The sequence below is a fragment of the Aotus nancymaae genome, unplaced genomic scaffold, assembly GCF_030222135.1.
Source record: "Aotus nancymaae isolate 86718 unplaced genomic scaffold, 86718_ANA_hifiasm-v0.15.2.pri h1tg000059l, whole genome shotgun sequence".
Lineage (NCBI taxonomy): Eukaryota > Metazoa > Chordata > Mammalia > Primates > Aotidae > Aotus > Aotus nancymaae.
The window spans coordinates 46,273,837-46,301,006 of NW_026988473.1; the positions used below are offsets into that span (position 1 = coordinate 46,273,837).

At 36.6% G+C, this 27,170-nt stretch overlaps 1 protein-coding gene and 1 pseudogene across 1 annotated transcript in view; both read right to left on the minus strand.

The window, feature by feature from the left end:
• Positions 1-458: 458 nt before the first annotated feature.
• LOC105720001 (centromere protein U-like) lies at positions 459-3,196 on the minus strand (annotated as a pseudogene).
• A 9,504-nt stretch (positions 3,197-12,700) lies between these two features.
• FAR1 (fatty acyl-CoA reductase 1) overlaps positions 12,701-27,170 on the minus strand; it is a 64,056-nt gene continuing 49,586 nt past the window's right edge. Inside the window, exons 10-12 of the mRNA XM_012456608.2 lie at positions 23,484-23,613; positions 17,995-18,122; positions 12,701-16,690 (exon numbers count right to left, since the gene is read on the minus strand). Coding sequence (XP_012312031.1) covers positions 16,528-16,690; positions 17,995-18,122; positions 23,484-23,613 — 421 coding nt within the window. The 3' untranslated portion in view covers positions 12,701-16,527. The remainder of the gene's footprint in view (positions 16,691-17,994; positions 18,123-23,483; positions 23,614-27,170) is intronic.

Below are 27,170 nucleotides of genomic sequence, written 5' to 3' on the forward strand. Positions count from 1 at the left end.
TATTAAACCTGTTTACATACACTAAGTTTTATCACCGTATTTTCCAGTTTTTTGCTTTTTACTTCTATAAACCAGTTTTACCGAAAACTAGCTTTGGTGTACTAACGTTCAGTGGAATTCTCCTTATTAATCGAAATTAGTCAATGTTCACGTCAACTTCATTTTATAGTTATTAAAACTCTGATATCTGAGGCTGATAAGAGATGATGTCATCATTTTAAAATTTATTACTCAAGATAGCCAGAAAAGATGATCATGGCCTTTAAAACTATTTGAAAAACGGATGTCATTTAACATTGTTCACAGTCATTTAATTTGAATGACAAATATTAGATTCTGGTAACTAGGCCATTCTTCTTTGCAAAAAAAAATTATTTATGAAAGTATAGTTTCAGAAGGTAACAGACAGTAGCATGAGACTAATCTTTCTGTAGGCACATTTTAGAAGGTCGCACCTCTCATTTCTGATCAAGGAGCTTCTCTAATTGATGGCTGATATTTTGTAGGTGGTTTTCAGCTCCCAAAAGCCTTCTTGCTTTAAATAACAGAGCTGGATGGCTGGATGAATTATACGTTTCCTTTATGTTTGGTTCTTTCTCCTGAACATCTGAATAATCTTGATAAAGCTGTTTTAAATTAGATAAGAAATATGCTGCATTCCTAAGGGAAGATTTTCTCTCCTTATGTCCATCACATTTTGTTTGTAGTTGTTTCAGCTGTGGCTCTCACCAAAGCAGTTCATCCTGGATGTCAATCAAACATTGCCTATTCTTCTTGATATCTGAAATCATCATAGCATTCTTCCTTTTCAAATTTTTCAACATCTGGACTTCTTTAAACATTTTATTTTTAATATTAAAATGTGTTAATGACTTTCTTACAATTTTAGATTATATTCTTTGTTTATACTCTAGGAGGGTTTTCTCAAATGTGAGCAAAACAATATTTAACTCCATGATGTCACTGGTTTTCTTTCCCTCTAGACACCAAATATGCACAATGTTGGAAGTACCTGAGTCGACGGCTTTACTTATTGATTTCTTTCTTTTGTCATAGGACAGCTTTCCTTTTGTCTGAGTTTTCAATTAAATTTCTGTGGCCAAGGTCTCTTTTCAACAGAGAGCTGGGTACTAAGTGGTCCTATCATTTTAGAAGTGATCAACTCAGTTGGTTTCTCTGAAAGTTTTGAAGATGCTGTAGTTGTAATAGCCTCATGTTGTTGAGTACTTATTTTTGTCTGCCGATTTAGCAGTTCTTCTTACACCACTTTCTTCCATTCTTTCCCAGTCAGCATGAATGGGATTGCATTTCCTTCCTGTTTTTTTCTTTTTTTGCACTAATTTTTGCAGATGTGTTTCACTTGCTTCATTTTCAAAAGTGTCTGAACTTCATTTTGCTTCTTTCCTGGAGGAGTTGATCTTGATTTTGTTTTTGACCCAGTGCTTATTCAGGAGCAGGTTATTTTATTTCCACTTATTTGCATGCTTTTGGAGGTTCCTTTATAAGTTGACTTCCAGTTTTATTCCACTGGAGAGTGCTTGTTATAATTTCAATTTTCTTAAATTTATTGAGGCTCGTTTTGTGACCTATCATATGGTCTCTCTTGGAGAAAGTTCCATGTGCTGTTAAATAGAATGTATATTCTGTGGTTGTTGGATGGAATGTTCTGTATGTATCTGTTAAGTTCGTTTGTTGCAGCATATAGTTTAAATCCATTGTTTCTTTGTTGATATTCTGCCTTGATGACCTGTCTAGTGCTGTCAGTGGAGTATTGAAGTCCCCCACTATTACTGTGTTGCTGTCTATCTTATTTCTTAGGTCTATTAGTAATTGTTTTATAGATTTGGCAGCTCCAGTGTTAGGTGCATATATGTTTAGGATTGTGATATATTCTTGTTGGACAAGGCCTTTTATCATTATATAATGTCCCTCTTTGCCTTTTAACTGCTGCTGCTTTAAAGTGTGTTTTGTATCATATAAGAATAGCTACTCCTGCTGGCTTTTGGTGTCTGTTAGCATGAAATGTCTTTTACACCCCTTTACCTTGGGTTTGTATGAGTCCTTATGTGTTAGTTAAGTCTGTTGGAGGCAGCAGATGGTTGGTGCATTCTTATCCATCCTGTAATTCTGTATCTTTTAAGTGGAGCATTTAGGTCATTTACACTCAACATTAGTATTAAAATGGTAGGTACTACTCCATTCATCATGCTATTTGTTGCCTATATGTTTTGCTTTTTACATTGTACTTTTGTTTTACAGGTCTTGTGAGATGTATGCTTTAAAGATGTTCTGTTTTGATGTGTTTCCAGGATTTCTTTCAAGATTTAGAGCTCCTTTTAGACATGGTAGTAGTGACTTGGTAGTGGCAAATTCTCTCAATGTTTGTCTGAAAAAGAGTGTATCTTTCCTTCAAATATGAAGCTTAGTTTCACTGGGTACAAAATTCTTGGCTGATAAATGTTTTGTTTCAGGAGGCTGAAGATAGGGCCCAAATTCCTTCTAGCTTGTAGGGTTTCTGCTGAGAAATCTTCTGTTAATCTGATAGATTTTCTTTATAGGTTACCTGATGCTTTTGTCTTACAGCTCTTAAGATTCTTTCCTTCATCTTAACTTCAGATAACCTGATGACAATATGCCTAGGTGATGATCTTTTTGCAATGAATTTTCCAGGTGTTCTTTGTGCTTCTTGTATTTGGAGGTCTAGATCTCTAGCAAGGCCAGGGAAGTTTTCCTCAATTATTCCACCAAATACGTTTTCCAAACTTTTAGATTGCTCTTCTTTCTCAGGAATACCGATTATTCTTAGGTTTGGTTGTTTAACATAATCCCAGACTTCTTGTAGGCTTTGTTTATATTTTCTTAATTCCTTTTTCTTTGTCTTTGTTGGATTGGGTTAATTCAAAGACCTTGTTTTTGAGCTCTGAATTTGTTTTTTCTACTTGTTCAATTATATTGCTGAGACTTTCCAGAGGATTTTGCATTTCTATAAGTATGTTCATTGTTTCCTGAAGTTTTGATTATTATTTATGTTATCTATTACCTTGAATATTTCTACCTTTACTTCTTGTATCATCTTTTGGATTTCCGTACATTGGGCTTCATCACCTTTCTGTGGTGCCTCCCTGATTAGCGTAATAATTAACCTGCTGAATTCTTTTTCAGGTAAATCTGGGATTTCTTTTTGGTTTGGGTCCATTGCTGGTGAGCTAGTGTGATTTTGGGGATATGTTAAATAACCTTGTTTTGTCATGTTACCAAGTTGGTTTTCTGGTTCCTTCTCATTTGGGTAGGTTCTGCCAGAGGGAAGATCTAGGGCTGAAGGCTGCTGTTCAAATTCTTTTGTCCTATGGGGTGTTCTCTTGATGTAGTATTCTTCCCCTTTTCTTATGGATGTGGCTTCCTGGGATCTGAACTGTAGTGATTATTATCTCTCTTCTGGATCTAACCACCCAGCAAGTCTACCAGGCTCCTGACAGGTATTGGGGTTTGTCTGCACAGAGTCTTGTGATGTAAACCATCTATGGGTCTCTCAGCTGTTGATATCAGCACAGCATTTGGCATATCTCCCAGGTCCTGCAGGAGCAACCCACTTCTTTCAGGGAGTCTGTGGGTCCTCTCAGATTTCCTGATTTATTCCTGCAGTCATTCTGGAGCAAAATTCATGATGCAAGCCTCATCATGCTGCTCATTCATCCGAGTGGAAGCTATAATCTAGTCCTGCCTCCCATCCACCATCTCTCAAATACTTCTTGGAGTTCCCAAGGAATATTTGGCATATAATCATGAACCAATCCATCGGTTTTAAGCAACACTTGGCCCCACCCTTCAGCTTGCCCTGGTTCTCCCCTGTCAACATCCTCTGTTGTCACATCTACATAAGGGAGCCTCCATCCACCCAAAAATGGCTGTTCCCTTTCTGCTTGAGCCCAGAGTCTCACAACATCTGTAACTCATCTCTCCGTCAGGACTAACAAACATTTCAAGGGGCTTGGTAGAAAGCATATACCCCCCATAAAAAAATGTCCTTTTATCTCCCTCTTCTCTCAGTCTTCCATCTCACACTTACTGTTTCTCTCCCACTTACCCTCATGCATATCAATCAGCTCATGTAAATATAAGAGTCCAAGAGGGTGTCTGGTCCACCAGTTTGACTTCCAGTTTGGGCTCAACTAGAACACTGTTTTGCATATGTAACTACAATGTAGCAGTGACGAAAGCTATCTGGTTGCAAGACAAGAAAAGGGCATGTAAACCAGACAAGTGTATCTTGGACAAGGGGCATCTAAATTGAGCATTAAGCAATTAATAGGAAAAGTTGAAGGGATGACATAGGGGTGACATTCCAGACAGGAACAGCATAAGTAAAGTTGCAGAGGCCTCAGCTTGGTGTTGCTGGAGTGTAAAATGCAGGGCAGGGAAGGTGAAGGGAAGTTGGAGGAGTCAACAGAAGCCAAATGAAAGATGGTTTTAGAGATGACATTGAGGAGATTGTACTTTCAGGCAGCAGGGAGGCCTTGAAGGTGTTTAGCAGAGGAGAGGATAATTAGCTGTGTGCTTTAAAAAGATTGTTCTGGTCACCTGGAATACATTTGAAGAGTGTCAAAGAGGAGGAGTGGACCTACTAGGAAGGCTGTTGGAAAGATTGAGGTAAGAGGTTATAAGGACCAGGGCTGAGCAGTAGTTAAGGAGGGCAGGAGGAGGAAAAGGAAGAGGAAGTGGAGAAGCAGGAGGAGGAGAAGCGGGGGATAGGGGCAGGTTCGTAAGTAGAAGGGAAAAGGACAACTCCCAGGTTTATGGCTTGAGTAACCACATGTATTGAAGACACTGACTAAGAGAGATAACATGGGAGGAGGAAGAATTAGAAGGTGGGAAGTTCTTTTTGAAGATGTCCGTGATACCTTTTGGGAGTTGACAGGTAGACCTGTGCATCTGAAGCTCAGGAGAGGTGTCTGAGCTGAGGATATAGATTTGGGATCATCAGAGGGGAAGTTTTGTTTGTGGCTGGGTTACTGCCAGAGAGCATCTAAAGGACAGAAGAGTGCTGAGGGTAGAGCTTTGCAGGACATTGATATGTAAAGAGTGGCCAAAAAGGAAAAAAAAGTTAACAAAGTAGATTGGGAAAACCAAGATATCACTGTGATAGGTACAGTCAAAGGAAGGGAGAAACTCAAGGAAAATGAATTGGTCAACAGTACCAAACGGTGCAGACTTGCTGAAAAGTAAGTCCTGATTGCATCTGACTGCATCAGATGTGCCTAGCCAGATTGCAACATGCTGAAGTATGGGTGGCAAGGGAGGGAGTTAAGAAAGAAAGGATAGACCACTCTGAAGTTTAGAGGTGGAAGGAGAGAAAAAAGAGGCATTCATGTGAGGAGGAGCCAGTACAGGGAGTGCCTGTCTCTCCATGGAGTATATCTGAGCAGGCTGCCAGGCTAAAGGGAAGGAAGTGGATAGCAAAAGGCCAGAAGGAATAATTGATAGGAAGACATCCTGGAATGGTCAAGGGGAAAAGGGCACATGAGCACAGGTTGGATGATGGCCTTAAAGGATGAGGGATGCGCCTGAGACCCAGGAGTGTGGCAGCATTCAAAGTCTATTAAGTGGAGGGGCTCCATGAGCGATGGTCTCTGTTATTTGAGAGAAAGAATCTGGACTGATTAGGAACTTGTGGAGAGTAGAGAAGGCATAAAATGACCACACGTGGAGTGGGCAAAGCAGGCCACCAAGTTCAGACAAGTTGTGCTTCCATTTTGGTTTCCTTCCCCTACTGCCTGTGTGCAAGAGAATTTGCCCCAGCAGAAAACAACCTGAGAGTTCAGGCTGATCCCCTTTTTCCTCTCACTTTTCTCCAAAAGAAAAGTGTCTTGTGAAAGCTTAAGCTTTCTGAGTCTGTGGCCCTCCCACCTGTCACAGACACCCACTGCTGTGCCCCTGACCTCACTCCACGCGCACATCTTCCCTACATCATCCTCATCCCTCATTTCTGGATTTACTGCAGCTTCCCCAGTTCCTCAAAGCTCAACTGCATCCTGTGCCCAGACACCTCAGGCTTTGGGACCAGCAAGACTCTCATAGAACCTGAGTCCAGCAGGAAGCGGCATCCTCAGAAAAGTAACAGAGTTTAAGGAAGGGACTATTTACAAACATGTGAGCAGGGTTATGGAACCCAACAAGGGATGGTGAAACAGTGGCGATAATGGCAGGGCAAGGGGAGGTGGCAGTTATTGGAACTCTAAGAAATGCCTCTAGAGCAGGGCCACCCTATGGAAGCACTGGCATTTGGTAGAGGAAGGCAACCACTGCCAAGCCAGAGCCCATAGGGAGTGACTGAGGATTAACCCCCCCGCCCCCAGTCCTCTCTCTGGTCCTCTACTCCTGCCAATGCCCCTCATTGGCTGAACTCCACTGGAAGCCAGAGGACAAGGGAACCCAAATGTGTCATCCGCAAAGGTCAGCTTGCTGTGGCAAACAGCAGTGTGGAAAAGAGAGGAGAGGGCTCTGCAGGGGTCAAGGAGGAACACGGAGCATAGGAACCCTCCTCTTAGGGGAAGGAGGTTAGGGTGAGGATTGAATCAGAATTAGAAACTTCACTCAGTTGAAATAACTAGGAAGTTCTAGCCAAGGAAAAAAGATAAAAGATAACCAGGTTTATTTTGTGAATGTATTCATTTAAACTGTAATGAAAAAAAAAGAATAAGCCTAGAAAAAACCCTGGCAACTGACTGTAGAAACATTGTACACACTCTTTTGAAAATGACAATGGCTGAGAAAGCTGGACGGAATGCCTGGAGCAACACGACCCAAATCACTACACCAGGCATGGTGGCTCAAGCCTGTAATCCCAGCAATTTGGGAGGCCAGGGCAGGTGGATCACTTCAGGTGAGGAGTTCGAGACCAGCCTAGGCAACATGGCAAACCCCATCTCTACTAAAAATACAAAAATTAGGTGGGCATGGTGGCAGGCAACTGTAGTTCCAGCTACTCAGGAGACTGAGGCATGAGAATTGCTTGAACCCGGGAGGCTGAGAGGGTGGTGAGCCAAGATCGTGCTACCGCACTCCAGCTTGGGAAACAAAGTGAGACTCTGTCTGAAAGAAAAAAAAAAGACCCAAAACTAGAGCTAAGAACCTGTGATTTAACTATTGCTAAACACATGTGTTCTGCAATTTCTAGTTGTAAGCGAAACTATTCTGGCTTAGAGTTTTGGTTCTGATGAAGGAACCTAGCTCAACTGCAACATTTTTAAATGCGTATGTGGCTAAGTGGATGATTTCCTTCCCATTTCAGTTAACTGGGAGCTTGTTTCTGGACAGTTTAAAGTTTTTATGAATTATAAGCCACTACTCATCCTGTGTCTATAATTTTTCAGCACGGAGAACTACAAGGCTAGTGGAATGTGAAATGCTCTTAGGAGCTAAGTTACATAATTAGAAAAATCAAATTATTTTGTGTTTCAGGTTAATCTCTTTTAAATACATGCAAAAGGAGGGAAACTCCCAAAATGTTCTTGGGAAACAAATAGGGCCCAAGTTACATGCTATAAATCTCTCACTCCCAGAAGGGAAGATAAACCATTGTTTGCTTGAAAACTGGCTGACTACAGACCATTGGAGGTGGGAAAGAGGGTGAATTGTCTGAGTTCTGGCTAACAACAAAAAACAACAACAAAAACCCACAGGGATAGATAATTTGGAAGCCGCAAACTGAGGAATTCTTCTGCCTTTGGAAGAAGTGAGTAGGAATTATGTCCTTGGGTGGGAAAGATAGAGAAGATCCTTCCAATCTCAGTGGCCAAAAACTGCTGGCTGCAGAAAAGCCACAGTGGGGGAGGTGCTCAAGCAAAGAGATATTATTAACACCACAAAGAGAAAAGGGAACTAATGTTTTATGTTTTTACTCAAAATTTTCAGAATCTGTAATCCTTAAAAATAGTTTAAAATAAGAAAATGTGATAGAATGTTAGAAATGGGAAAAACATAGCATAAAAATGGAAAATATAAATTAGGGTGTATTAATATAATTCTAATGAAATTCCTTTCATAGTTTGGGACTTTTTTTGGTAATTCTGAGGGAAGAGTTACTGAGTATTTTCTATGTACCATGCATTTTCTATTCATTGTACCATTTAAATCCTTACAAACACCTTCCCAGGTAGGGATTTTACAGCAGTGGAAACTAAAGCTGAGAGGCTAAATGACTCATTCATGACCACACAGCTGGTGAGTGGCAGAAAATTTGTATCTAGTCTCTTTCTTTCCACAGTACAATTCTGCTTCTCTGTCCTTACGGAAGAGTTTTTAATTATAGTTTTGTTTTTGTTTTTGTTTTTGACAAGGTCTTTCTCTGTCTCTCTCACCAGGCCAGACTGCAGTGGTGCAATCACGCCTCGACTTCCTATGCTCAAGTGATCCTCCCGCCTCAGCTCCCCTACCCAACCACCCCCACCCACCTCCAGTAACTGAGACAAACAGGCACATAACACCATGCCTGGCTAATTCTTTATTTTTTGAAGAGACAGGGTCTTACTATATTGCCCAGGCTGGTATTATATTATTTTTTTAATTTTACAAGTACTTCTGCTCGGGAGTTACCATGGAATAGTATGTTAGAGATGCAGATATGGTGTATTTATTTATAAAAACAACAGAATGTTTGTACTAAAATGGCAGCAGAATTTGCTGAAAAATGCTAAAGAATTGCAACTGTGCACATTGTTGTCATCTACTTTTGTCTTATTTGGGAAAAATGCTGGAATTTTTTTCCCAAGAGTGGCAAAACATTTCTTGAAAAGGTTTAGGTGGATCTTCAATACCCTAAGTATGCCAAATCACTCACAAAGATTATTATAAATGTATAGTCCCTGTCCCACTTGTCTGGGATACACGGCTCCTAGGTGGGGCCTAGATACCTCTATGTCTATTAAGCTCCTCAAATGATCCTGCTGCATACCCCTGGCTTAGGGCAGGGACAATCACATCTGGATCATCAGAGTCACTGGGAAAGAATGTTTAAAATTCAGATCCCTGGGCTTTTCTCTAATCAGAAACTCTAGAGGTCAGGCTGGGTGTGGTGGTTCGCACCTGTAATCCAAACACTTTGGGAGGCCAAGGTGGATGGATCACTTTAGGTCAGGAGTTCGAGAATAGCCTGGTCAATGTGGTGGAATCCTGTCTCTACAAAAAATACAAAAATTATCCAGGTGCAGTGGCACTGGCTGTAGTCTCAGCTACTCGGGAGGCTGAGTCAGAATTGCTTGAATACTGGAGGCAGAGGTTGTAGTAAGCCAAGATAACACCACTGTACTCCAGCCTGGGTGATAGAATGAGACTCTGTTTCAAAAAAAAAAAAAAAAAGAAACTCCAGGGGTCAGTCCATAGAACTTCTGTGTTTAAAAAGTTAGCCAATTATCTTGACCTGGCCAGGTGTGAGATCCTGGTTTGGGGGTTAGCTAGAATAAACTTAGAGCTTGTTGTGGTTTGTGGATTGCGAAGTGATTGGCATCATCCAAGGAGATGGCATTTTCAGTCTGGGGTTTTATAAACTCATAATCTGATTCTTCAAGAGCCCTAGCAATAATGGAAGAGTGTGAGCTCAGAGGAATCATCCAAATTAAGGAATTAAATAAGCATAATGTTAGACAAATCTTCTCTGCTTTTTAACAACTATTATTTATATTTCGAAAAAGGTTTTACCACACAAACCAATATTCTTTCTTTGATAGCACCTTTTATTTGTTGAGTGGTCACATAAAAGGAATAGGATACACACACACACACACACACACACACACCCCACAAGGGTCAGTGATAAAATTGGAGTCAGTGTAGCAAGTTACCAATATTCAATGCTCTTTAAGAATCGCTTTCAACACTAACCTTTAACTGCTCAGTTATTTCCAAAAGTATCAAATTCTTCTTGTGTGTGGACCTTATAAAAGCCCAGTCCCCTAGAAGAAGAATGCCAGCTGATCCTGGAAAGCTCATTGCAGCTGGCAAGGGAGGTTTCAAATGGGAGATGGGGAAGGCAAGAGCAGACAGGATCAAAGAACTATGTGACAAAAAGAAGAGTAGCAAATGTGACGAGGGTAGGCAAACAAGCATAAGTGGCTTTCAAAGAGATGAAGCTAGATTTGTACAGTATACTCAGGCTTTGTGAAAAAGCCTGTGAACTGGCGTTTTAGAATGTCTCAAAGTTAACATTTCCCCCTTGCATTTTTCTCCACTAAGTGAAAAAAAGATTTCCTTTCTGCTCTAAGGGGCGCTTCCATTTTCCCCCTACAGGATGGTTTCTGTGTGTGTATTTGATTACTAATATGTCTACCTAGTGCCAAGGAGGATTTCTGGATACTCCAGCACCCAAATACTGACATTTATTTAATAACTATACATTTACTCTATAATGACCTAGAATCTAGCGGTCTAGTAAAACTAACAGAGTATGGATATATACAATGTGCTTGAAGGTAAAGTACATCTGACAATACATGAGCAACAGAAGGGTGTTTATCATGTGGTATGAGTTAGAATAATATTGAACACTGAGGGAACTAAGGGTTGAGGTCTGGGGAATTTCAGAGCAAGGTAGGCAGTTCTTACAGTGCATGGAGTACTGTCTCTTGTACCAGAGAAGGGAAAAATCAAAACATGAACCCAGGTCTGTAAGATGCATTCTGGCATACTGCAGAAGCCAGATGATACAGGCAGGGCAGTGTTCCATCTACTGTGCTCCATCAAGTGTCACATGCACGGCCCACCCTCCTAACCACTTCAGCATTACTGAGCTCAGCAGAGTCATCAAACCTATCCATAAACCAGGAATCAAGTTGGCCCTCAATCTAGACAACTAGATTTCTTTGGAAAAACATCTTAAGGAAAAACCCTGAAGGTGTAAGGGCATCTGTTAGTACTTTATGATCTGTTAACAATTTAGAAAGGTGTACTTAGCATGATTTTACATTAGTGGACCACGAACAGCTAATCAATTCTTATTGAATAAAATACAGTAAAGTTTGTCAACTGTGGTTTCTAACATTGGGGCATTTGCATTACATGTTGCGTTAACATCTCTAGGTGACCAACAACAAAAAAGTTAGTTTGGGTAACATGTGCTTTTGCTAGGAAATCCTTTCTATTGTGTTTTTGTAATAGCCATTCCATAGCCTATAGTGAATTTTGAGCGCACAAAGACCCTCAGATGGCTCAACAATCTCTCCAGCCTAATCTTTCTTTAGCTATCCTCACTTCTATCACCAAAACATGTCCTCTCTCTTCCTTACACCTCCCAGCCTCTGCAAATGCTCTTTCTGATGCCTGGATGCTTCTCTACCCCACCATTCTACCAATCCGACTTAAAACCACAATTCAAAAGTTCTGTTTGTATAAGCTTTCTTGAAATAAGCAGGAAATTGCTCCTCTGTGCTTTTAGTATGTTGTTCTTCTGTCATTACATATTAAAATTATCTGCTTGTTTATCCATATCAAATCGTAAAATCCTAAGGAAAGGCATTGTGTCATATTCAGGTCTAGGCCACTGAGCAGCTTAGTTTGGTATGTGACACAGGTAATTGCAATATAAGACACAGTGCCTAAATCTTAACAGGCACTCAAAATTTGTTGAATGGATGAATGCTGTGTTTTTGAAATGAAGTTAACAAAAACATTTAGTACTAGTCAGGGAAACTCTGAATAGTCCAGAAATACCTGTATTCCTAGGGTGAAAGACAGTATAGTATAATGGACTAGAGTGTGGACTTTAGAACTAGTCTGAGTTCAAGTCTTGGCTCTGCTACTAGTAGTGTAACCTGGGGTACTTTATTAACATCGTGTACCTTAGTTATCACACAAACACAGAGGGCATAAGTGGGTTATTACATACAAAATGCTGAGAGCAGTGCCTGGTACATTGTTAAGTACTTAACAAATGTTAGCTAGTGTTGTTTATATAACATTAAATGTGCAATCTGGTTTTGCTCTCAAGAAACCAACAAGCAACTTGGGAGAAGTTAGGGGAAATGACAAGAACCTGTTTAAGATGTGACATAAAGCAGAAAGTTAGGTATTAAATGTCAAACAACTAAGTACTGATAAAATAAATAATCTGGATGACTACTGTAATAAAACTACACCCATCTGTTTTGGTTCAGGTGTATTTGTTAGGAAATGAAAGAAAAAAGGCAGCGATAAAACTAGACTGAGTCATATAAAATTCCTTATAGGTCAAAAACATATTAGCATTTTTATATGGCTCAACCTAAAATTTTTTAGTTACACCTTGCTCAAGACAAGGGAAAGGAACTTATTTATACGAGAGAGAAAGAGAATTAGGTTTACTGTACAACAACTGTAGAAAATAAAGGAATTCTGCCTCTAAAGCATCTTTGGAAGACACCTAATTTAAATTCATGGAACTTTAAAAATGAAAATTGTATGTCTAGAAGAGAAAGGAATTTTAAAGACAGTAACTAAGAATGTTTACTTTTCTTAAAAAATGAATTCAGAAAAATCTTGGTTGTCTCTCTTTCCCCTTGTATAAAATTAAAGATATTATAGATATAATCTGTGATCTCTGGCCAAAAACCAATTATATCCTTATTTCTCTGAGTTCAGGCCCACAGCAAAAACATTACACTTATCACTTACGTTTTTTCTAAATAAATGAATTTTAGAGACATCAACTTGCAAAGGAGCACATCAAACTTAATGTTACTCAAATTTTTCTTTAATAAAGACAAATCAAAAGAATTATTTAACAATTTTTGCACAACTATGCTTAACTGACAAAGGTGATTTGTTTAGCATCTTAAGGGTAGCAAAGATGTATGCTAAGAAGGTACTACCAAGAAAAAAGACAAATACATTCTATTACTAGAAAATGCTTCAAGACAAAAATATTAATTCAGTAAGAAAATATTTCATATATCTTTTATCACAGACTATTAACTCATTTCTGTAATCTAGTTACATGGCATACATCCCTTTTTCTAGTTTCTCATGCAAAAGGTTGGAAAATTTTTCTCAAAACAGAGCAAGTCAGCGCTAACGGTTTCAAGTCAGGGCTGGGAGTCAGCCTAGAAGAGCATGCTCAGAAGGCCATTTACGTTTACCAGACACCAGCCTCATGCTCTCCCCTGCTCCAAAAGGGTTAATTTCTATTACTAATGAATTATCTCTTATTCAATAGACATATAAATTACTACAAATGTACCTATAAATTAACAGGATATCATTCAATGTGGAGGAGAGCAGCTGGAACCTAATGATACCCTAGAGGTCTCTTGGTTACTCTTTTTAGAAAACAGAAAAAAAAACTGCCTCATTCCAGATAATACATAAAAATAACACTTTAAAACAAAGTAGTCATCCTGCCTGTATGCTCCTCCTAAAATGCTGTGTGAGCAACTCAAATTAAATACAATTAGGACATAAGAATTAACACGGCCAGGCGAGGTGGCTCATGCCTATAATCCCAGCACTTTGGGAGGCTAAGGTGGGCGGATCACAAGGTCAAGAGATTGAGACCATCCTGGCCAACACGGTGAAACCCCATCTCCATTAAAAAATACAAAAATTAGCTGGGTGTGGTGGCACATGCCTGTAGTTCCAGCTACTTGGGAGGCTGAGGCAGGAGAATCACTTGAACCCAGGAGGCGGGAGGTTGCAGCGAGCTGAGATCATGCTACTTCACTCCTGCTCCATCTCAAAACAAACAAACAAAATAACACAAGTTCACCTAAAAGAGACAAGAAGTGTAAGTAAGGACTGCTTCCTGTAATCCTAACCATATTGTTTCATGGATAATTTTCAGAACATAAAAATACAATAAATACTATGATGGAAATATAGGGATTCATTTATTACTTTTTGGTTTACAAACAAAGGCACCCAATAATGCTTCTATTTACTTCCTATAAAATATTATCAATTTACATTAAAAAAAACACAAAATAAAATCCCAAATCAATTCCTACAGACAACATAAAAAAAGGGGAAAAGGAAATTATTTTCCCTGCTTTCAAGCTTTATTACACAGGTTCAAAAATTATTATTTTATGCCATTCTTAAGTCAAAGAACGTACTGCCATGCTTCTCTGCACTGAGTCTTAGGACATGTTAATGTTGCCAACTCAAATTTAAATGTAGTCCCAATGACATCACAATTTACAAATGTATATGCCAGGATTAGGAGTGAATAGGAGGAAAAAACCCCAATGTTTTAGAATACAGTTTAATCAAATAATTTAAATGAAATAAGAAACATTCAATTTAGTAGGCTATCCTGTTAAATAAGGAGTCTGTGTAGAAAACATAATCAAACAGAACTAAAAATCATGTCTAGTAAATGACACAAATGATTTCTCAAATCTTTAAGTTTGACTTAAGTTCAAAGTCTAGTTGGTGAGAATTAACACTACATACTCTTGATACTAATTTTAGAACTTTAAATTCCAGAATAACAAGCTAATTTATTCATTAGTTTTCTGTTGACAACAGAATTCTAAACACACAAAATTAATGCAGTGGCCTCAGCACCCTCCCAGTTAACATTTCCTTAAGTTAGATTACAAGAACAATAAAAAAGTTCAGAAGACATACACTCCCTATGCACTTCATAGGCCTGCCCAAGTTGTCCCCAACTCTTTTGCAAGACACAAAGACAATTCCTCTGATTCTAAGTCTATTCGGCAGAAGTATAAAAATCATACAAATGTGAGCACGTTTTCAACACATTATGGAAATACATTTGGAGAGATGGCGTACTCAATGTATATTATGTGGGCCACTTTAAATCAAAGGCATCATTTATTCCATTTTCAGACACTGTCATGGTCTCTTATACCTTTATGTAAGGTATGGTCCTAGACCAGAGACTTTAGTATCATTCCAAAGAATATAGAGATATTTATATACATATTTCTTTTAAAATAATATTTAAAAGTTTTACTACAGAAAATCTGGCTTCAATATGGAAGCATTTTTCCTTTTCAAGTTTATACACCTGTATGAAAGTAGGTGATTTCCTTTACATTTAGTTTTTCACAATAGCAAAATAAACTTCTTACACATTGCATTTAAAAGTTGACAAAGTTTTAAGATGTAAAGTTCCATGTAACTTTGTATATTCTGAACCATTCTCTTTAAACATACTTCAGATACACTGATTATTTAATACAGTACAACTTGATCAACTTAATTAGAAGTGTTACACTGAACAATCTGTTGAACCAAATGTATGCTAAAATAGTAAGTAGAGTTAGCTATTATGATTAAAAGGGAATTTTAATGTATCATTAAAATATACATCAATTTTCTGGCTATTGTTTCTATAATGCATTTCTTTCTAAAGCTAAAACCACATGCATAAAAAATAAATGATATCTTCAAACTCATTCAACAGTTTGCTACTTTATGTGGTATGTAAATAAAGTCCTTTATTTAATTTCATACACATTATCTTAAGCATTATTTTTTTTTCTTGAAGGAATTCATCTTTCGAGGGCAAAATTAGTATGTGTTTACAAATGAGAACTTTTTTTTAAATGTTATTACTACCTGCAAATACATTCTTCCATGATAATGCACTTTCAGTTTTCATTGGAAAGATAGCACAAGCCTTTTGAAAGTCCTATGAATTAAGTTTATAAAGGGAGGAGAACACAAGTATGGTGAATCCCTCCCAATTCCCACTTCCAACAAAGTCTTAAGAAATCCTCCTGCTTCAAAACATAAACACAATCTCACAGGATTTTTATTTGATCATAATGTCGACAAGAAAACTGTATTCCTATTATTTTTGATACTAACAGTTTTACTGAATTTGTTTTAACTTTCCGTCAAAAAACACATAGCATATGTTGATATGGATTCTCAAACCCATTTAGATTCAGGAGGGTCATTAGAATAATATAGCCTTCTGATTTTAAAAGCAACTGATTGCTTATAGAAAAATGATATGTATCAGAAAAAGAAAAATGAGAACATGTCTTTCATGTTTGATATCATTTAACTTACAAGATGATGTGAAAATAGGTTGGTTATAATTAAAAAAAAAACCTGAAACCTACTTCAATTAATGAAAAAAATCAAACACTGAAGAATCAAGTATCTTCCAACTTAGCTAGTATTACTGTCCAAATAAATGTCTTCCATTGCACTGAACATTAGAATTAGAAATTCACTATATGTTAAGGCATATTTTAGTTAATATGTTCCAGAATTGCACAGTTATACTGGTCAGTGTTCCTATTTCCCCACTTCTGCCCTCATCCCACCCCTTTCTTCTAGGCTCAAAGTATTAAGTCATGGTTTTGGTGGCTAATGTAGATTTGAGCTGGCATAACACAGTGTGTTCACTAGGTTTTATGAGCATAAACATTAAAATGTTACATAAAGTGTACCATAATTTACTTCACACTCCAATCTAAGATGGTTTAATGTCTTGACAAAAGGTGAGATGACTTAAGTACATTTTACATTTTGGGCATTTAGACCACCATATGCATAGATGTTCTAATGCTGAATTCTTGGTCTTCAGTATCTCATAGTGCTGGATGCTCGGAAGTATGACAAAAATTTGTAACACAGACTAACCACAAAGTACCATATGTTTCTTGCCATCTGTGATCTTGCAATAAAAATGCGCCAGATGAGGATCACAAGGATAGTATTAAAACCATAACGTATATTCCGCAACCTGGAAAGCAAATCAAAAGATATGTTAGACAGTATTTTCTAGAATAAAATATTGTTGGATGGCAGATGATTAATACTGAGTTTTTAATCAAAGCTCAAATCCATATTAATTTGAAACTCATACTAGACATTAAGTATACTGTAGGTAAAACAGATATGTTCCTTGAATTTCTACAGCTTCTCATCTAATCTAAAAAGGTTCGTTCATTACATGCATAATAGTACAGACAAAATAGAGCATTTTTTTGACATCTTTAGTTGCTTACAAGTTGTCAGACAAGTAACTTACTCCTTCAGTTACAGCTGACAGTCACATGATCAAAGGACAACTGGACAAGCCCTCATCCAAGCATAAAACATGGCATTAACTCGGTAAAGGAGGATCTTCCCTTTTCTCAAAGAGTAACAACATGTTACTCAGCTCATGTTTTAAAACATTTTGATGTTTTTGATGGAGTTTAAAAGAAATACAAACCTTTAGATATGTAATCATATTACATAAATTACAGTGACTTCAGCAGGCAGTGCAAGATAGGACTGCAATGTAAGAAAAACAATGCAAAGAAAAGAGCTTTGAATAAGGAGTCAAAGATCAATATTCTAGTTTGCTTTGCCACTCAATACAATATGGCCTAGGCAAATACAACTTTCCTAAGTCTCAATTTCCTCATCGATTTAACTGGCTTATCTGCAAAGTCTCATAACATTATGAGGCATGAGAGGGATAATAATGTGAAAGTCTTAAAAAGTGTCATAAAAATCATATAAAATCACTACAAATATGAGCAATTACCATTAAAAATTATCTGTATCTTTGATAGATTACCAGTGATTTTTCCTTTTTTATCTTCTGATTATTAAAAAAAAATAGTATGTGTTACTTGTATAAAGAGATAAAGGAAATTATAACTATTTTATGTAAGAAAAAATATTCTATGCCAAATGATGTATTCTCTTCCTCCAAAGATTACTGAGGATTAAAAAAAAAAAACCTTTAAAATAGATTACCTACAATATCCTCCTTCTAATACCTTTACTTTTAAAGAAGCAATATAAAGAAAGATAATAGTAATTTCTGAAACTCAATTCCACCTGAACTTCATCCTAAGAAAGATATAAACTGATGAAGACAGTAAGTTTCAACAATCTTAGGCTACAGTATACTACCATAGTTCTAGTACAAAGGTAAGCACTTATCATAGATTATTAGCAATATCTTTTATTCAATCTACCAGTTTACCAAAAAAAATGTGGAATATTTCATAAAGAAAATAAGATGCAATCAAATCCATGTATCAAACTCACTTGTTCAGATGTTTTCTGGCTGCAGGGAGGCCGGACATTTCTTCATTCAACACGTACTTCTTAGTTCCCATGCAGTAGTTCTCTATATATTCTGCCCAATGTAACTGCCGTACATCAATGTTGAAGGTCTACGTTAACAAAAAATTTACTGATTATTTTCTTGACTAATTTTTTTCACAACCAGTCAGAAATTCACACTTTTTCTAAAGGCCAATTCCAAGTGACATAATTACAAAATGCTTAAATATGGAATTAACTTTTGAAATCTTACTGCTAGTCACAGAAAAGTTCTTATTCCTAGTTCATACCTTCCATAAATGTGGAAACATTTGAGAAGATAACCTGGAAACTCGTGTCAGCATTTTAAGAGAAGTAGGTTAAATATAAGAAGAGAAAAGCTTGTACCATTTTGCTAAACAAAGAAAAAAAAAGACAAAATTCTATTGTCCAAACAGATCTATGTATTCCTCACTACTTTATGCATGTATTGATACATTGCCTGTTCCCTTCTATCTGTAGTCTCTTCTGCCTTCCTGTACATCATGCCTACTGCACAGACTAATTTTCCTAGAGAACACTTTCGACATCAAGAGAAAGAATATGTTATGAAAGCTAGCTAAGGAGTTTGGATAACCATTATTAGACTATTTGATGAAAAGGGTAGGTAAATCCAGAAAAGAAAGCCTTTGGAAATGTTATGGCAAAGTAAGAGGGCTATGCACTGATCAGTGCTCCTTAGCATATAATCAGATAATTGTTTTGGAGTTACAAAGATATTATTCACTATATACCATCACTTATGTAAAAATAGCCAATTCTAGGAAGGGAAAAGCTACTATAAGACAATCAGTAAAATATAAAAATGTAATAACTCTGTATTAAAATGAAGACTTAGGGGACATTATGAACAGGTATATGTTTATGTTATCGGGAGTCCTATTAGGAACAGTTAAAAAATATGGAATAAAAGCAGTATTTAAGAAGATAAGAAAATTTTCCAAAAATGATAAGAAACCAAGTCACAAATTCAAAACACAAATACAACTCCCACTTCCCCTACCTCCTGTCCCAACACACATCTAGGCATACAAGAGTCAGAAAAACATCCTATAGATTACCTCCAAAAGAACAACTATTAGACTGTAAGTTGACTTATCAACAGAAGCAATGGAAACCAAAAGACTGAGAGATGTTTTCCAACTACTCAATGAAAACAACTGCTAAGGTAAAACTCTATACCAGTATAAATATCCATGAAAAATAAAGATACTTCCAGAGAATAAAACCTGAGACAATCTGACATCAGCAGAAAACCCATGTTAGAGGAAGTAAACTTAAGGATATTCGTTAGGCAGAAGGAGAACGATTCTAGATTTAAAGCCTGGAGATGGAGGAAGAAATAAAGAGCAATAAAAGGACAATTATACTGGTAAATCTATATGAATATTTATTGCATAAACTGCAATAAAAATACTGGCTTGTGTGGCTTAACATATATATAGAATTAAAACACGTATTATGGCCAAAACCGCAATTACTTTTGCACTAACCTAATAACAACAGTAACAGATGGGTGCTGATCCTTCACTATCTGAGAAGGGTAGAAGTATCAATTCATATTAGACCTTACTAAATTAAAGGATATTGTAATCTCTAGAGTAACCTACTAAAACAACCAAAAAAAAAAAAAAAACACCATAATTCTATGCAACACATATAGATGGGAAAATATAAAATTATTCAAAATCTAACCTAAAAGGTGGCAAAAAAAAGAAAAGAACTTAAAACCAGCATGACGAATACAAAGCACTAAAAGACTAAATCCAGAATGATAGCAATTACATAGGAGTTCTCCAATTAAAGGTCAAAACTAGTCAGACTGAAAATAAAAACCAACAACTATATGCTGCTTACAAAAGACATATCTAAAAGAAATACAAAATAATTGAAAATAAAATAATGGAGAAACATACACCATACAGTTCTAACAGCAATGTATAAGGATGCTGATTTGTCCAGGGACTCACCAGAGTGCACTGTCTGAGTTTGCATTTTTGCAAATTTGATAAATAGTAAATAGATATCCCAGTCTTACTTTAGTGTGCATTTCCACTGAGTAAAGCTGAATATCTTTTCAAATTCTTGGGAATCATTCTGTAAACTGTTCATCTCTCTATAATCTATTTTCTAATAGGATTGTTTACTTTTTTCATTATTTCTATATAAGCATTTTATGTACTAGGGAATATATAGTAGAATCATTTTGTTATACCACTGTATACCACCTAAGTGGCTAAAATTAAAAATCAAAATTAAAAGGCCAAGTGTTATGGAGGATGTGGATTAACAGAAATTCTCATACACTGTCCTTTGGAATGTAAACTGAATACAACCACTTTGGAAAACTGGCATTATCTACTAAACTGAATGTATGAATGCCCTATGTTATCCTATTTCTAGGTATATACCCTATACAAATGTGTACAGATAAAGAATGCTCACAGGATAATTATTCCTAATAGCCAGAAACTGGAAATAACTCAAATGTCTATCAACAGAAGAATGAAAAAATACTGTATAATACCATCTGTGTGAAGTCAAAAAATAGGTAAAACTAATATTTAGTGTTAGAATTCAAGACAGTTGTTCCCCTTGGGAAGACAGCGGAGGTAGTGATTAGGTGTATTAGTCCATTCTCAAATCCCTATAAAGACCTACCTGAGAATGAGTAATTTGTAAAGATAAAAAGGTTTAATTGGCTTATGGTTCTGCAGGCCATAAAGGCTTCTGTTTCTGGGGAGGCCTCAGGAAACTTATAATCATGGAGGAAGGTGAAGGGGAAGCTGGCCTGTTCTACATGGTAGGAGCAGGAAGACAGTGAAAGAGGAGGTACTACACACTTTTAAACAATCAGATCTTAGGAGAACTCAATATCATGAGAACAGCAAGGGGCAAGTTCGTCCCCATGATCCAATAATTTCCCATCAGGCCCCTCCTCCAACATTAGAGATTACAATTTGGACAGAAGATGTAGGCAGGGGCACAAACCCAAACCATATTGTTAGGACAGGGTTAAGGGGGACTTCAATGGACAATAATGTTTTAATTCTTCATCTGGTTGCTTACTAACTTTCTTATAATCCCTTGAGCAGTATGCATTATGCATGGGGGAAAATGCAGAAGGAGAAAGTAAGGAATCAGCAGATTCCAGAAAGCCAGCCTAATCTTTCAACTTGAGAGTATCTGCAGGACCCCGCAGAAGGTGGCTTAGACCTTCTGCTTTGAAGGCTGTAGGCAGAGAGGGAGATTAAGAGTCTTACAGCATACCCCTGCAAAAAGATAAGAACCTAAAAAGCTATATCCTCTGAGCAAAGGGGAAAAAGTAGTATACCCACCACACACCGAAGTGGACAGAGAAACAGACCACTTGAGGACTTCTGTCATGCAGAACCAGTAGAACAGACTAGATCTCTATTGTCTAATATGGCAGCCACAAGCCACCTGTGCCTCTTGGGCACTTTTAATGTGGCTAGTCCAAACTGAGATATGCTGTGGAGTATAAAATGCACTCTGAGTTTTGAAGGCTCAGTATGAAAAATATAAAGTAAAATATCCTTTAAATAATTTTTAGATTTTTGATCAAACAATATTTTTGATGATGTATTGGGTTAAATAACACAGTATTAAAATTTAAAAAATAAGTGGGAAGAGAAAGAAAGCTAGCACTAGAAGAAAAAAAGAAACTCTTGAAAAACTGTAATGAACCAGCTCTACAGTCTTTTTTTTTAAATCAGATTCATAAAGCCCAACCCAATCAAGGTAAATTTTTCAGAATTAAACCCACTTTCACAGTGATACAGCCAAATGCCAAACATAAAGAGAAAATGGAAGAGGAACCAGGAATAACAGATCACCTATGACGGAAAAGCCAACTACTGACTTTTCAATAGCAACAATGTGAGACAAAAAATAAAAAAGAAAGTTTTTGTTCGTTTCTTTTTTTGAGAGACTCTCATTCTATTGCCCAGGTTGGAGTGCAATGAATGATATGATCACATCTCACTGTAGCCTTGACCTCCTGGGCTCAAATGATCCTCCCACCTCAGCCTCCTGAGTAGTTGGGACTACAGGCACATGTCACCATGCCTGTCTAATTTTTTTTTTATTTTTGTGGAGATGGATCTTGCTATGTTGCCCAGGCTGGTCTTGAACGCCTGGCCTCAAGCCATCCTTCCACCTCAGCCTCCAAAGTATTGGGATTACAGTCATGAGCTACTATGCCCAGCAAAAAAGTTCTTTAATGTGCTGAAATCATGTTCCAAAACAAGGATGAAACAAGGACATATTAGACAGTCAAAAACTGAGAACTCACTACAAAACAGAATCCTTACTAAAACATATTCTAGGTATGTTGGATATGTTTCAGGCAGAAAGAAGATCATAAGGAGAAAATCTGAGAGTAAAGACATTGGTATACACACACACACACACACACACACAGAGAGAGAGAGAGAGAGAGAGACAGAGAGAGTTAAATCTAAATAAAAACTAAATGAACAAAATACTATCTCATCATGGGGTTTAAATAGGGGACTGGGCTGGGCATGGTGGCTCACGCCTGTAATGCCAGCCCTTTGGGAGGCTGAGGCCGGCAGATCTCCTGAGGTCAGGAGTTTGAGACCAGCCTGGCTAACAAACTGAAACCCCGTCCCTATTAGAAATACAAAAATTAGCTAGGTGTGGTGATGGACACCTGTAATCCCAGCTACTCAGGAGGCTGAGGCGGGAGAATCGCTTGAACCAAGGAGGCAGAGGTTGCAGTGAGCCAAGATTGCGCCATTGCAGTCCAGCCTGGGCATAGAGCGAAACTCTGTCTCATAAAAAAATAGAGAACTGAAGTAATGTAGTACTATAATCATTTTAAGTGAGTGAGAGTGGTAATCACAACTAAAACATTTTAAGGTTCTAAATATTATTAATGTTAAGAAGGAGGCTATAAATATTGCTTAGCTTAGTCTGTGTTAGATATACATGTTAAAACATCTAGAGTAAGCTCAAAAAGAACATACACAAAGAATTTAAGTTCCAAACTAACAAAGGGCAAAATGTGGAATAAAAAAAGTAAAAGGGTTTGTGAAAAACAAGTTTCTCTAAGAAACTTGTTTTTCTCAAAACTCAGAGAACACAAAGTGTTTGAAAGAAAATCACAAAGAAGTTAAAATTCTCTCTTAATCCAACATTAAGGAAACGAGAATCAACATTTCAATCATACTTTGAAAATACCTTTGTCACTCTAAAATACTTACACTAGAAATTTTAAGATAGAGCAATTTTATTTTACCACTAACAATTATGACTGAAACTTTATGAGAGACTGTAAATAATGGCTTTCTTGTTGCATAATAGCTGTGGAAAATATTTTTCAGGTTGCTAATGGTTCTGTAATTAGTATGCTACTTATTTTCTAACATAAAACAGAAAATACTTGCCTTTTTATCTTCAGGGTTTAGTTGATTAATTAACATATTGACATTGTCAGTATTCCAAACCCAAGAATTACTTGTGAAATATTCAAGAAACATCATAGCTTTGTGAAGACGAGTAATTGCTTTCATCATCCTGTATTGTAAGAAAAATTGACAGATTCATATTTTGTATAGATTAGGAAAAATCCTATTACCACCAATATAGGCATTAAAATTAAAATTATAACATTTAATCCTTAAGTGTACCAAACCAGCAGGGAGTAAGAATATTTCTGTATCTTGGATGAACAATTTATAAATCCAAAAAAAAAAAATTTTTTTTTGAAAGCAGCAGAAAATGAATTTAATACCACCTAAACAGAATTCTACTGATATACAGAATTAATTCTCAAAGGATATATAATACTCTTTGATATATAATTTTTTACATCAATACTAAGCAAATGAACGGATTCAATTAATATTTCCTTGCTTTCTGTTCCATAGACTATATTTTAGTTCACAGCTGCATTTACTAAGATTTCCTGTGAATTCATAACATACTGTGTTATATTTATAATCCCAACTCTCCAGCATTGCTGAAGCAAAGTGAATACAGAAATATTCGTTTCCAGGTAGTCAACTCTATTCATTTAAAAAAACAAAACAACTTTTCTTTAACAATGATTGGCACCACTCTTCATCATCTGGATGACTCATGCTGAAAACTATCTGAAACAGATACTCACTCACCTTCCCATATCCCACCAATGGTCATCCTTATAGAAATAAAGGAGTGTGACACTTGTTTCTTTTCAAAAGTACAAGGAGCTTTAATCTTTAAATCTGTCATTTTATATATCATGGCTCACTGTAAGTCATTGATATCATAACACTAACTTGAACAGTAACATCTACACAATAATATTTATGACAAGTAGGGAAAGGGAAGAAAGAACTTTTTGAAACAAAAAATCCCAGCTTCTGAGAACAGAAAAATAATTTGTACAGAAGTATTTTTTTTAAATTTCATTTATATTATAATAAAGATTTGCATTATATGTATTCAATAGTTTAGAAAGTCTCAAAATTAGAGGCTTTAGAAATAGGGGGCATGGAGGAAAATTACATTAGAAATGAAAATAAAAAATAAAAAAAAAGTATCATTAGCCAAGCAATTCTGATAACACATTCAATACATTTAGAAAGAAACTCTGAGTCCAGAATACTGGAAAAAAATGAAGCAATATAAACTATGTAAAGAAAAACTGTATTTCAACCAATAAAGTAATTTCAAAATCTCTATTAAACACAAAAATAATTATCAAGCATTGAAGGCGATTTTTGGACAGGGATAGTTCTGTAGATAAAAAGCATTTGAGGGGGAAAAACACATGCAGCTATTAGAAGAGATTAAATGATTATTTTTTTCTAAAAAAGAAGATATAATAAATTTGTCACTAAATCAATACATACTATCACGCCAGTTTAGCATACTTAAATCTCTCTCACACACACAGCTAATGTGGTTTTCCTATATATATCTTATCAAAAAGTTTTTCTTAACTCTTTTTCACTGACAATTCTCTCACCTAATCTTATCTTCAGATTCATTCAAGTGACAGAATCACCCTAACATCAATCACTGATTCAGCCATTCAAAACATAATTGCAGTAAAAAATTGGGGAAAGGGAAGAAATCTGAAATACCATATATTTGTGTGTGAAATTTATAGAATATTTATCATACAACAAAAATACATGGATTGAAAATTATGGGGAAATAGAAGCATAAATCTTTGTACCATCACTCCTTGCTTAAACATACCATAGAACAGATGTTTAAGACTACATTGCCAGGTATGTTCTGAATATGTATTTATTCTTTATTATGACAACTTTAAAAAAATAATCACAATTCTTTAGAGGAAGGCAAGATTTTAATGATTATCTAGTCCAGGGTAGATAATCATTTTTCAACCTTGGCACTATTAATATTGTGGGTTTGAAAATTCCCTCTTGTGGAGGGCTGTGAGGCATGCTGTAAGATGTTTGTCAGCATCTCTGGCCTCCAGTAGCAGCCCTCTCCCAGTTGTGATAACTAAAAATACCTGCAAACATTGTCAAATGTCTCCAATCGAGAAGTACACAGATGAAAAATATCTGGTTTAGAGAAGTTAAGCTAGATAAAGTTATGCTAGTTAACTAAAACATAAGATCATGTAGCCATTTTTTTAAAATATCATTTTTAACAGTGATGAAATGTCTACTGTATTTCCAGGGCTGGAGTGAATAATTTATACTGCTTCTACATGCAATAACACCATGCATCACAATCCCCAATGACTATTAACCAAGAATCCATGTGATGTATATTTGAGTTGTGCTTTTTATAATTACATCAAGATATACAGCAGGTTAGATTCTTATCTAGCTCACATTCAGAATTACAAAAATGAGTAAACTGGATGAAATGAATGACATGACTGACATCAGTTAAATGTAAAATTAGGCATTATAGTAAAGCCCCAATATAAGGTGTAAAGTCTATTACCATGCTCAATAAATTTCTGAACAAATTAAATAATACAAATTAGACTGTATTTAACATTTATAAAATTGTCTAAATAAAAAAACCTCTACATTCTTTGTTGCTTTTAGACTATAAGCTCTCAGAGGTCAAGGATCTGTCCTGCTTTTATACTTAGAAAGCCTCACACAGGACAAACGTTCAGGTTTGTTTACTTAATGTTTCCTACTTAGGAAAGATTAATTTCCAAAGCTGCCTATGATATTATTTCACATCCTATATGCCCACCTACAATACAATGTCACCTTGACTGTCTTCTCAATGAGAGCTGAAAATAACTTAGAACCAACAGAATGAGGTGGAAGTGACACAATGTGACTTCCGAGGCTAGGTCAGAAAAGGTGTAGAGCTTTCTGTCTTGTTCACTGGATACTCACCCTTGAAGCCTTCAGTCACCTTGTACGCTGTCCAGCTCCCCCTGAGGCTGCCATGCTGCGAGGAAGCTCAAACTAGTCCATATGGAGAGACCACATGGAGAGGCTCTGACACTACTGGAGAGAGAGATGCCCAGCCATACCAGCTGCTCTGTCCCCTTCCCCACTTTACCACTCCCTCCACAGCAAAGCTGCTCCAGTCCCTGTCTGACTACAATCATTTGAAAAATCCTGAGCCATTACCATCCAGCTAAACCCTTCTAGAATTCCTGACCCACAGAAATTATGACACAAAAATAAAATGATTACTTTAAGACACTAAGTTTGAAGTGCTTTGTTATACAAAACAGATAACAGATCTCAACAGATCTCAGTACTGGGAGGAGCTGCTATAATAAAAACCTAAAACATGTGGTATTGGCTTCAGGGTCAAGTGGTAAACAAAATCTGTAAGGCCTGTGAGGTGATCGGCAGTGAAATGTAAAATGACCAGGAAAACAGTATTATTAGAAGACTTAAAGGGCTTTAAGAAAGCTGTTGGTGAGGGTTTGAAGTGAGGACAACAAACTGTCACCTGTGGTAATAAGGAATATGGAAAGTGTACCTAATAAACTCAATGATCTAGCCGAAATTTGCTGAAAGAGGGCAAAAGAGAACAAAGATGATCTTTAAAAATGAACTATTTGAGTGGAATTTGGAGGAAATGTAAAATGTCAGCCAGGAATCCTTTAAGAAATGGTTTCTGAG